General features: G+C 37.8%; 1 protein-coding gene across 4 annotated transcripts in view; it reads left to right on the top strand.

The window, feature by feature from the left end:
* LOC139970833 (eIF-2-alpha kinase GCN2-like) overlaps positions 1–12,914 on the top strand; it is a 42,331-nt gene that overhangs the window by 13,203 nt on the left and 16,214 nt on the right. For all 4 annotated transcript variants that reach the window (XM_071976863.1, XM_071976861.1, XM_071976862.1 and 1 more), the window contains 14 exons: positions 104–321; positions 700–808; positions 1,562–1,662; positions 2,517–2,629; positions 2,854–2,993; positions 3,146–3,279; positions 3,820–3,980; positions 6,521–6,629; positions 7,574–7,658; positions 9,891–10,091; positions 10,502–10,667; positions 11,124–11,215; positions 11,872–11,973; positions 12,409–12,696. In XM_071976863.1, coding sequence (XP_071832964.1) covers positions 104–321; positions 700–808; positions 1,562–1,662; positions 2,517–2,629; positions 2,854–2,993; positions 3,146–3,279; positions 3,820–3,980; positions 6,521–6,629; positions 7,574–7,658; positions 9,891–10,091; positions 10,502–10,667; positions 11,124–11,215; positions 11,872–11,973; positions 12,409–12,696 — 2,019 coding nt within the window. The remainder of the gene's footprint in view (positions 1–103; positions 322–699; positions 809–1,561; positions 1,663–2,516; positions 2,630–2,853; positions 2,994–3,145; positions 3,280–3,819; positions 3,981–6,520; positions 6,630–7,573; positions 7,659–9,890; positions 10,092–10,501; positions 10,668–11,123; positions 11,216–11,871; positions 11,974–12,408; positions 12,697–12,914) is intronic.

The following is a 12,914-nucleotide window of genomic DNA, read 5'->3' as shown; positions in this document are numbered from 1 at the left end:
TGTAGTGTTTTTCTGATTTATTTTTGAGCTTCAAATCTAGTGTTGATAATACTTCTGTACTTATCCAACCATCAACTCAAAATTAATCCTTTAACCCGTCTAGCTTCTGATGGAGTTTGTGGGCAGCTCGACTTTACGACATAAGATACGCAGCGGCAGGCGTGTTCCATTCAGCATCTTGAGGCAATACGCAGTTGATCTGTTATCTGCGCTGTCCTACCTACATAAGAAAGCTGTGGTCCATAAGCAACTCTCACCGGGATCCGTTTTCTTGGATGTTAGTGGACAATTAAAACTGGCAAACTACAGCATCTGCAGAAGGTAGGTTATCTGTTTGAAAGGGGTTAAACACATCGACCAAATTTGAACTTGTTACCAAAGACAGGAAATGATTATTTGAAGCAAATTGTCTGTTATTCCAGCTAATAAGTTGCTTAGCATAGCAACATCTTGACTTGGATAGATTGTGAATTATAAAGATAAACTGGGCAAAGAAATGTCAAGTATAGAGAAATGTCACATCTGTTGTCTGCGTCAAAATTTGCTGTTATATGCATAATGAAAACAGTGTCTTTTTCTTTTGAAGTAATTCAGCATTGTTAAAGACGTCCATTGTAATTACATATCATCTTTGACGGCCATCCTATTTGACTTAAATCCATATTTGGTGCATTTTTTATTCTTTTACCTACAAAATAGATTAAATGACCTCTGCGAGGTCATGAGCGAAGGTAAACAATCTGTCCGATTTAGCGAGGAGAAGACATTTGGAGCCAGAGGTGGGAAGAAGGGTGATGTCTTAAAATATGTGAGTTGATACTGCGTAATTGTAGTCCATTATAAATACCTCTGTCCCTCTTGCTTTGATCTTTGTTGGTCATCTGTAGTTTTAACAGATTTGCCCTGTTGGCAATTTACAAATCTATCCACTTTGGGCAAAAAGTGCCATATTTCAAGTCTAACTTAGGCACGATTCCTCACTCAAATTCCAACCTATTCTCGTAGAACCTGTGAGAGTTCAGCAAGGTTTATTCATAGGCATGGAATAGTCTGAAAGTTAAATCAAAGAAGGTAACAATTAATGAAATGTTGGAAATATAGAACAATGAGAGTCTAAATGCCAGCTGAATAGCATAATCTGAATAGCATAAATCTACTTTTTGCACTTGCCAAAGAACCACCCTCTAACCTTCAGATTTGAAGTTGTTGGTGTCCACAAAGTTGTTGATATGATTGTGAAAAATTGTGAAATTAGTTTTTCATTTTTTAACTGTATAGAAGGTTTTTGATCCTTAAATGTAGCCGTAACGTGAAAAGTATCAGTAAACTTGAAGGATAATATCCAGTTTTTTGGTATACTTTATTCATCTACTTTTGGAATTTACCATGAAATACACATCTTGATCCCCCCGCCCCCCTCCTCCCCCCAAAAAAGGGGAAGAAAGGAACCTGAAGCATATTTCTGCGTTTGATGTAGTCTAGCAGTCGTATGCTGTGATAATCTGTCTATAATGCATTATGATGAATGTTAGTATTGATTGCATATTTTGCTTATTTTTAGGGTCTTATTTTACTGGGAGTTTTAAAGGAAGATCCAGATGTTCAGATGCCCTGCGAGATTCCTCAAGATCTTCCTCCCGAGCTAAAGGATTTCTTAGAAAGGTGCTCCCTTGTCTCTCTTTGTACTGGAGTGATTTTTGTTTCATACATTTATTCTTTCCAATGGTATTTTTGAATCAAAATAAAATAAAACTGTTAGCAAACTGCTTATCCACTAGAGAGCCTGTGTAAGAGATGTGTAGAAGTAAGTTGGCCTGCCGTTTCGATCCTAGCAGGACCGAACCTGAAAGGCTAAATGACAAGTAACCATAACAGAAGGGACAAAAACACACACATAATACAGACAGGTTAATGAGCATTGTGAACACAAAGAGATAGATGTAAGGGGCTTAGTAGACAAGGGATGGAGAGAAGAAAGAAAGAAACCAACAGGGGAAGAGGAGAGGTAAGGAGATAAACAGTGGAGGGACAAAGAGAGGATTAACGAAAGGGGGTAGGGAATAGACTGGAGAAGGACGTATATTTGACCTGACAGAAGTTAAGGGAAATAATAAAATGAAGAATGATATATTGATTTAATACTATTAATAAGGATATCCTAACTGTAGGAATGTTTGCTCTGTCTACAAGTGTTACAACGATATGGCGCATTTTTATCTCTTCCATCTTCAGTTATAGTATGCATGTTTTTAAGCTATTGAGATATATCCCACACCTTATAGCGATGAATGGTGAGGATGAATATTGACACGACCTATTTCACAGGTTGCTGACATTAAATCTCACAAACAGAATATTTTGCTCGGTGGGTCTGTTAGAGCTGACGGCACAAGGGGTACCTCTAAGAAAATGAAATCAGGATCTCTAATTTTACGGTTCTCACCGTCGATCTAACCTTGAAGTAGGAATCGGGGTTTGAGAGCTGATTGTACTTTCCATGATCACTTCTGTAACAGGTGCCTCGACACCGACGAGAGAAATCGTGCATCGGTCAACGTCCTGGAAGAACATCCTTTCGTGAAGCTTGGATTAGCAATGGACACTTGTCTCATGTCAGCAGAGAATAAAGGTCAGTATACATCCCCCCTCTGATGCTGTAGCTACCTAATATGCTTTGGCGAGGGGAAAACTTGGCAATACCCTCTGACCCACCTTGACCCTCTTCCCTTATGAGAAACTGCCTCACAGTAGGCCCCTCCCTTCCCCATTCCCATCCCCTTTCATGTTGCCCAAATTTGGAAATTGTGGCAATTGTGGATTTCATCATTGTTGTTGAGGTTTAACTTTTTACAGAGCAAAATGGAGATAGTCCATCAAGAGAAGTGGCTGAGGAGGAGACTAGTGAAGTCAGAGTTCTTGACAATTCCAGATTAAATATGGAGTTTGAAGTTCTTGGAAATATAGGGAAAGGTGGCTTTGGAAATGTGTTCAGGGTAAGCATTTTAACGGTTTTAAAATGTCTGTAGAATAACAACTGTTAGAAATTTCAAACATATGAACCTGTATCTACCAATAGTGGTAAATGAAAGCACTACATTCTCTCAGTTTTTTTCCCTTTCTTGCTCTGGGGCCATTTTCGTTACAGGTCCGAAACAGACTAGACGGCAACGCTTATGCTATCAAGAGAATCGTTTTGAACCCAAAGAGTAAAGAACTGAACAAGAAAATCACCAGAGAAGTGAAACTGCTGTCCAGACTTAACCATGAAAATGTGGTCAGGTAAGTCAAATGACTAAAATATCATAATATGGAATAAAGTAAGAATATGGAATAAAGTAAGAATGGAAGGTTTGATCAAATTCACAACCAGTAGAAAAGTTGAAGAATACCTTTGTGTAAAGTCCCTCTCTGTTGTAATCTGTGAAACAGGCAACACACCTATGTGGAAAACAATTAGTGCCAACAGGTGTGCAGTACATATATTCCACCCTGTTGGGACAGCTTTTGTTGTTTTTGTAAAGTGTACTTTCATCTCAAGCTTCAAAGTGCTTGTACTGAAAGTATGAGGAATAGGTATATCCAGTTTCTATTAGATAAAGGTAGGAATTGTTCATACACTCCCTTGCAGTGTGATATGAAGAAACTGTAATGGGAGTGGTATTTAGCATAAAAAAAAATATTAACTGAATAAATAATCGTTGGTCATGACATCACAGACCAGTTTGATTGTTTCCTCACCTGTTCTTCCTTGTTTCAATACTTGATATTAATTTAGTATTCTATAATTCTATATTGTGTTCCATTCTGGTTTCTCGACAGATATTTTAATTCTTGGATCGAAGTCTCCGACGACATCGCAACGACAGACTCCGAGTCGGATCCTTCCATATCCGGGAAATCCCCTAAGAAGGTGGACAGAGGGCGGGACAGTCTCAGTTTGGGAGTCGTTGACGATGTCGAGGACTTAGCTCCAGGATTAAGTAAGTTTTAGGTGGGACAGTCTCAGTTTGGGAGTTGTTGATGATGTCGAGGACTTAGCTCCAGGATTAAGTAAGTTTTAGGCAGGACAGTCTCAGTTTGGGAGTTGTTGATGATGTCTAGGACTTAGCTCCAGGATTAAGTAAGTTTTAAGCAGGACAGTCTCAGTTTGGGAGTAAGTAAGTTTTAGATGATCCCTGAGATGTTTCTTGAACAACTTTCAACCGAAGTTGCCCCGGTCTAGTGAAAAGTAAAACTACGATATCTTTTCATCAAATATAGATTACTTTATAACAGAAGGAAAATAAATAAAGGAAGTCCTTCTGTTTACAAAAACTCATTAGGTACTGGTGAGGGGACATTTGGAAGATACTGGCGTTTCCTATTGTGCTGCCTTCATGTAAGGAGCATGAGTTGGGTTACTAATTACGTCACTAGTTTAAATATTGGATGTATAGTATTAAATAGTAAAGCACATTTCTTCAAATTTACCAACTTTCTGACATCACTAAAAGCAGTGACTATAGCCTTACATTACATCACATTTGTAATAACACGGAAGAAACACAAAGAATGAATTTACCACAAAGTCATACTTTTAGTCCCGTTCTAGAAATTGCCACTGGTAAAGACATAAATTTATGAGACGGACAAGAAATCCCATAGACTTAAAAATGAGGTGTTGTGGATGGATATGATTTGAAATTTAGGTGGCAAGATACTTCACTAGCTTGCATATAACCCTGCATGTAGAAGGTATGCATGGTGTAAATGGAATCTCTCTCTGGCAGGAGTCACTGATCCCCAAAGCAAAGCCTTATCATGCCCAATATAGTCTTTATGAGTTGGCAGACAAATGAGAGAAAGAATAATTTTGAAATTGTCACAAATTATATTAGCAATAGAGATAGTGTAGGATATTAAGTAGATTCCCAGTGTTATCTAGATGCACAGTTTTGTTTTTGGTTTCGATGATAATCGTAACCTTTGCAATCATGCGTGTGTGTATGTGTGTGTGTATGTGTGTGTGTGCGTTTGTGACGCCCAGCTTGTAAACACGATATCTCAAGAAGGGAAGCTTGGACAGTTCTCATATTTGGTACATAGGAGTATCTTATTGAGTACAAGAAGCCTATTGTTTTTGGTGTAGGTCAAAGGTCACTTGGGGTCACCAGTGGTCAAATAGTGAAAAGCTTGTAAACATGATATCTCAAGAAGCAAAGCTTGTATTGATTTCATTTCTGGTATGTAGGTTGACCACATTAAGTACAAAAAGCCTATCGTTTTTGGTGGATATCGAAGGTCATTTAGGGTCACCAGGGGTTAACTTGTAAAAACCTTTTCATAATATACGGTATCTCCCATCGTCCAGCCTATAAGTATATGACATGGGCGATTCGCCTCATAAGAATAGGAGAGCCTACTGACAATTGAAAATGATCTTACGGGCATCCGTAGATTTGAATCTGAACTCGCGACAATATCCCCATTGACTTAAGTGTGTCGCTAGAAGTCCTGAATTGCTATGTACATATCTACATACATGTACAGTGTCTTCCAAGGCTTGCTTGCAGACCATAGATATATAAAAGTGCTAGAGCTACTTCAACACTTGTGACTCATCCGTATGGATATTTTTCTAAAGAGTTGATGTGATTTCGATGGAATAGTGCACTTGAATGGCGAAGCATGCCTTCTCTAGAAAATATTTGTAGATCATTGGTAGTTCTGGTTGGCTGTAAGTTGCACAGGTACCACGAATTTCAAAACATTTCTTGGCCAGCTGCCAAGGAGAAACTAGGTCAAGCACCTGTGAACTTGAGATTTGCTTTCACTCCATGGAGTTGGCTGTAATGTTGGCCTAGTTTTTCTCAATAACTTGTGAAACTACCATTGACAGGGTGTGACAAGGTTAATATTTTGGAACTAGTTGTGAATGGGGTAAGGGATTGTTTCAAAACATAACAGTCATGTGATCCAATGTCAACAAAGGTCAATCAGGGGTCAAAAACTAGTATTTTTGCAATAACTTGAGAACCAAATGTCCATTAAGGTTGGGAGTTAAGCTATTGTAATACGATAGTAGACCTGCATTTGGGTGACCTTTGACCTCAGGTTGACCTCCAGTGACCTGTATTAGCTTCTTTGAAGTTGATTCTTTGAAGTTTTGTGGGCATATTCCAATCTAAATTGTCCATAAGTGGACTCCTCTGCAACCTTAATGTGCGAAGTTATTAGAGATTTGGTTTGGTTTGTAATACTTGGTGTGCGGATTCATAACATTGAGTACAAGAACCCTACTGTTTTTGATGGAGGTGTGTATAACCACGTACAGACTGACCTGTGTTAGCATGCCATAGTGTTATTGTAACAGCTAGTTCTGGTTATACTAACAAGCAGAAGTCTAGTGCATTGAAGTCATCGAAACCTCAATGCATTTTGCATTCTGGTTAATAACTGCTGGAACAAACAGACTGTTCTGTGTTGTATGTAAAGGTTAACTGAGTGATTACAGAGGTATAACACTATTGTTTGTTTGCAGGTGCCTATGGGTCTGCCTCGTGGAGCATCTCTGCAGGAGGAAACCCTCTCTCGGAGGAAAGCACAGATTCCTTATCAGACGAAGAAGATGACTTTGGAACATCTTTTATGTAAGTCAATTTCAGAAAAGAAATCCTTTTTTCAAGCAGCGTTTGCAAAGATTTACTGTTTCGGTCGCTATGGAACTCTTGTTGCTATGCTGTGGGTTTGATAAATGGAAGTTGTAATGAAAGGTTTTGCTGTTGTCAGTGTCTATTATTATTATGGTAATTGCTGATGAGGTAGCCTGGCTGTTAAAGATATTAGAGTTGAAGAAAAATTCTTACGTTAAGGTGCAAATCGTGCAATATGATGAACTGTTTCTTATTGAGAGGTAAAGACAATATAGTCATTTTCTGCTTCATATAGGTACTAAATATTACAATGCACATCACTTTCTGTTGTCTGCATTAGTAATCATATGTGGGTCTATGATAGCTCATTAACAGTAAAGAGGAACTTGCTCAATACTAGATTAGAGGAATAATTCTCGTTTTAGTGTAATTAAAAAACTTGTCAAACTGGGTCAGAAACTTCAGAGGGTCAAAATAAGAAGACTGTCACATGTGGTTTTTAGTGACAGGTTTTACTTACAAGTCTTTTAAAGACACAGAATTGTCAACTTTTTTTGTTCAACCGAATTGTAAAACATACCTGGAATTTGAAATCAAAGTTTGAGATATCGTTGGACTTTACATATGAAACGATAACCCTGCGGGGACAAATTATTGTAGTTTGGGGGTGTTTAAGTGTTTGAAGAAGTGAAACAGCAATTTACCGTCCTCAGCAAAGTAACGTCATGAATTGAAATAAATACAATAATCTATGGAGAACGATACAGAAACAGTGCTTTACTTTAGAAGACAGAACTAACGTATCTGTGGCTGGTTTTTGTGCACTTGTATTACTATACAGGACAGACATGATAGGTTGCATGTTTGAGCCTGTATTGAGATAAAACAGGTATTCTATAACGGTATTGGCTCATTTTAATATTTCTTCTTCGCTTCCAAAGGCGGCGCTATAGCTCATCAAATTCTGACGGGATCGATTTTGAAGGTAGTGAGGACAACGAGACGGAGGAGCAAAGTCAAAGAGAGGTGAGATCCGTTGATGAATAAACTTACTGGATCTGATCCCTAGCTTTCATCTTCTGAAAACTATAGATCCAGATCCATCAAGGAATTGTAGCTTTCCTCAACAACCTTACTAGATCTGATCCCTAGCTTTCATCTTCTGAAAACTATAGATCCAGATCCAGCAAGGAATTGCAGCTTTCCTCAATAACCTTGCTGGATCTGATCCCTAGCTTTCATCTTCTGAAAACTATAGATCCAGATCCAGCAAGGAATTGCAGCTTTCCTCAATAACCTTGCTAGATCTGATCCCTAGCTTTCATCTTCTGAAAACTATAGATCCAGATCCATCAAGGAATTGTAGCTTTCCTCAATAACCTTGCTGGATCTGATCCCTAGCTTTCATCTTCTGAAAACTATAGATCCAGATCCAGCAAGGAATTGCAGCTTTCCTCAATAACCTTGCTGGATCTGATCCCTAGCTTTCATCTTCTGAAAACTATAGATCCAGATCCATCAAGGAATTGCAGCTTTCCTCAATAACCTTGCTAGATCTGATCCCTAGCTTTCATCTTCTGAAAACTATAGATCCAGATCCATCAAGGAATTGTAGCTTTCCTCAACAACCTTACTAGATCTGATCCTTAGCTTTCATCTTCTGAAAACTATAGATCCAGATCCATCAAGGAATTGTAGCTTTCCTCAATAACCTTGCTAGATCTGATCCCTAGCTTTCATCTTCTGAAAACTATAGATCCTGATCCATCAAGGAATTATAGCTTTCCTCAACAACCTTACTAGATCTGATCCCTAGCTTTCATCTTCTGAAAACTATAGATCCAGATCCAGCAAGGAATTGCAGCTTTCCTCAATAACCTTGCTGGATCTGATCCCTAGCTTTCATCTTCTGAAAACTATAGATCCAGATCCATCAAGGAATTGTAGCTTTCCTCAACAACCTTACTAGATCTGATCCCTAGCTTTCATCTTCTGAAAACTATAGATCCAGATCCATCAAGGAATTGTAGCTTTCCTCAATAACCTTACTGGATCTGATCCTTAGCTTTCATTTTCTGAAAACTATAGATCCAGATCCATCAAGGAATTGTAGCTTTCCTCAATAACCTTACTAGATCTGATCCCTAGCTTTCATCTTCTGAAAACTATAGATCCTGATCCATCAAGGAATTGTAGCTTTCCTCAAAGACCTTAAAGGAGATCTGATCCCTAGCTTTCATTTTCTGAAAACTATAGATCCAGATCCATCAAGGAATTGCAGCTTTCCTCAATAACCTTGCTAGATCTGATCCCTAGCTTTCATCTTCTGAAAACTATAGATCCTGATCCATCAAGGAATTGTAGCTTTCCTCAAAGACCTTAAAGGAGATCTGATCCCTAGCTTTCATCTTCTGAAAACTATAGATCCAGATCCATCAAGGAATTGCAGCTTTCCTCAATAACCTTGCTAGATCTGATCCCTAGCTTTCATCTTCTGAAAACTATAGATCCTGATCCATCAAGGAATTGTAGCTTTCCTCAAAGACCTTAAAGGAGATCTGATCCCTAGCTTTCATCTTCTGAAAACTATAGATCCAGATCCATCAAGGAATTGCAGCTTTCCTCAATAATCTTACTGGATCTGTTCCTTAGCTTTCATCTTCTGAAAACTATAGATCCAGATCCAGCAAGGAATTGTAGCTTTCCTCAACAACCTTACTAGATCTGATCCCTAGCTTTCATCTTCTGAAAACTATAGATCCAGATCCATCAAGGAATTGCAGCTTTCCTCAATAATCTTACTGGATCTGTTCCTTAGCTTTCATCTTCTGAAAACTATAGATCCAGATCCATAGAGGAATTGTAGCTTTCCTCAATAACCTTACTAGATCTGATCCCTAGCTTTCATCTTCTGAAAACTATAGATCTAAGAGGAGCATTTTTCACTGACCATGTATATCTCCTGTCATGAAAGGAGGGAAAACTTTCCTAATGAATAATTTAAAATCTGACATGGAATTATGGTTCATACATTCTTTGGGGGCTCATAGATGCAAAGATACATAGAAGTTTTTGTACACAGGAAACATAGTACTTTTATACGACCCAAAGCTGAGAGCCCTTCAAAACTGCAATGCAAAAATTTTCAACACTAAATTATTCTTGGCATGTCATCACCATCTTCCTTTAATAATTTTCCAGTCTTATACATCTGGAAGAACTTCCAAAAAATAATATTTGAAAATTTTTCTCGCCTAGAAATCTTCCCCTCTGTACGAGACGGAGGAGTCCTCCACAGATCTGGAGTTGTCACCGAAGAGGTACCTCTACATCCAGATGGAGTTTTGTGAGAAGAGCACTCTGAGGACCATCATAGCCGAGGGGATTTATAAAAACGAGAAACAACTCTGGAGTTTCTTCAGGCAGATTCTCGACGGACTGGTTCACATACATTCACAGGTAAAGACACTTTCCGCTCTCTTTTTAGCCGTTTTATTGTGAGCTGATGTTCTCATGTTATTGTTTTAAGTGTTACATTAAGAGTTGCAAAATACGGGAATGAGCAGAGACGGGCAGTGGGATCATTTAGAGAGGCGTAACGCTTATTGTAGTTAGAGTAGGGTCGATATTTTTTTTTAGTAAGTAGCAGTTCATAAGGGAGAAGCGAAGAGCCTCACAGTATTAATCATGAGTTCCTATCTTCATTTTGTATATGTGTTACAGTCTGTCTTATACTATGAGTACTAAGGTGTTTCAGCCTTGTTGAAGTTGCTGGATGACCATAAATTGTATAATGGTATATGTTATATGTCAACGGTTTCGTGGATTGTGTAATCTAATGTAAGTTTTTATTTATTGGTTTTCATCAGGGTATGATTCACAGAGATCTAAAACCAGACAATATATTCTTAGCCTACGATGACCTAGTCAAAATTGGTGACTTTGGATTGGCCACGTCAGAACGGAAAGCTGGCGAAGTACTGACAGAAATATCAAGCCATTCTCTTCTCCCAGAATCTTCACAGTCGCTGGAAGGTTAGTCAATGAAGGAAACTTACCCCATCTCATGATACCAACATTTTCACCCAGTATATTAATAAATTATATTCATATCATTGGATGTTGCTGGTATCAAACTTGATTTGTATGCAATGTTCTTAGTGCTGGTAAACAATTTAAAATCCAGAACTAAAATAGTTTAAAACTTGCCAATTTCTTCATTATTTGATATAACAATTTCAACCATGTTTCTATATCATTTCTTGTCATGTTCTGGCTCCTTCTGTGTCATAATAAACAACAAATATGTTGACCTTTTGAAGTAAGCAACAAGTTAACAGTTCTCTGTTGTTTGCTTTCATATCCCACAAACCTCTTTATCTTTATGCCATCTCTAATATTGGAGAGTTTAAATGGAACTGAATAAAGGTAAACATTTTCAACGCTAAGCGATATAACTAACAAACATTATCTTGCTTCTTTCCCCATTAGGTGATACCCAAGAATTCTTGACGGGTAAAGTCGGTACTGCCCTCTATGTAAGCCCTGAATTATGTAAAGCCAGGAGTGGATATTACAACCAGGTTAGTGAATAATTTCAGTGAACTTTGGCACTTTCAGTGAACTTTGTCACATTCAGTGAACTTTGAACTTTTCAGTAAACTTTCCAGTGAACTTTGAACTTTCAGTAAACTTTGACACTATCAGTGAACTTTGACACTTTCAGTGAATTTGTCACTTGGGTGAACTTTGACACTTTCAGTGAACTTTGACACTTTCAGTGAACCTGGACACTTTCAGTGAACTTTGACACTTTCAATGAACTTTGACACTTGGGTGAACTATAACACTTTCAGTGAACTTTGACACTTTCAATGAACTTTGACACATGGGTGAACTATAACACTTTCAGTGAACTTTGGCACTTTCAATGAACTTTGACACTTGGGTGAACTATAACACTTTCAGTGAACTTTGGCACTTTCTGTACCACTCTCTGCTGTGTGAGTTTTAGCATTCATGTAGCGATAAATAGTGTTTAGGAATTCTTATAATTTATTAGTTGCTATATCAGTTTGAAAAACCTGGATGGGTTTGGTGAATGTGCTGGAAGTTTGTTTCTGAAACACCAACCCCTGCTTTAGTAAGTTGAAGAAGCGATTAGTTCCTCTTTCGTTGCAAACCAAATTTGCCTTTGGTTCATTAATTTTTCAATTCTTTCCTGTTTTATCTCACACAGAAAGTTGATCTGTACAGCCTGGGAATCATTTTCTTTGAGATGTGTATCCCATGTCTGAAGACTGGAATGGAAAGAGTACAGACATTGGGTAAACTCAGACAGGTACGTCTAAATGTATTCCTTCAAATATGGTAAAGCATCTTTTAGTGTTGATATTTAAAAATGTTCCGATATTTGATATTAAAATCTGTCATAATACCTCTTGTGGCAATGTGGCCCATTCTCTTTATATGATAAGTGGATGCTACATAATGGGAAGATAAAACCTATTGTTTTTGGTCTTAGGTCAAATGCCCTTTGAGGTCAGCAGAGGGTAAATATGAATTCTAGTAAGCACGATATTTCAGAATGAAAAATTGGGACTGATCTCATGTTTCGATTGTGGATGCTCCATAACACTATTGGTATTAGTAGAGATGAAAAACAAACATTGTAGTCACTAGTGGTTAAAATGTGACATCTCTGTGAACTTGATACCTCATAAAATGTGATATCTTAAATATTGACTGTTTTGTTAATTTGTTTTCACATTTACAGGAAAATATTGAAATGCCAGAATTTTTTGATGCATATCAACACAGAGACAAAAAGTGTATCATCAGGTGGCTTCTGGACCACGACCCTGGCAAACGCCCCACCGCAAGGGAAGTCTTGGACAGTCAGCATCTACCCCCTCTGGAAATGGAAGAGGCCAGGTTCCAAGAGATGATACGAAAGACTGTTTCCAAAGACCAATCAAGAGGCTTCAAACACTTGATGAACGAACTCTTTTCGCAGACGACGAATGCAAAAGATGACATTTTGTATGATGTAGACAATCACAAGGTAACATGAAAGATATAAAATAAAAGATACTATCAAATTATATATATACGTGTACCCTGTCATTATGCAGTTGTGTTTCACATTCCATTTCAAACACGATACATGTGTATGTATATATAAATATCTATCTATATATATATATATATAAAATGAATGTGATGCAATTGGTATGATGCAGGATACATATACATATTAAATTAATTTAATATCAATTTAAC

Source organism: Apostichopus japonicus, chromosome 8, assembly GCF_037975245.1.
Source record: "Apostichopus japonicus isolate 1M-3 chromosome 8, ASM3797524v1, whole genome shotgun sequence".
NCBI lineage: Eukaryota > Metazoa > Echinodermata > Holothuroidea > Aspidochirotida > Stichopodidae > Apostichopus > Apostichopus japonicus.
Note: the sequence above shows the minus strand (reverse complement) of the source record. Positions and strands in the feature narration are given on the sequence as shown.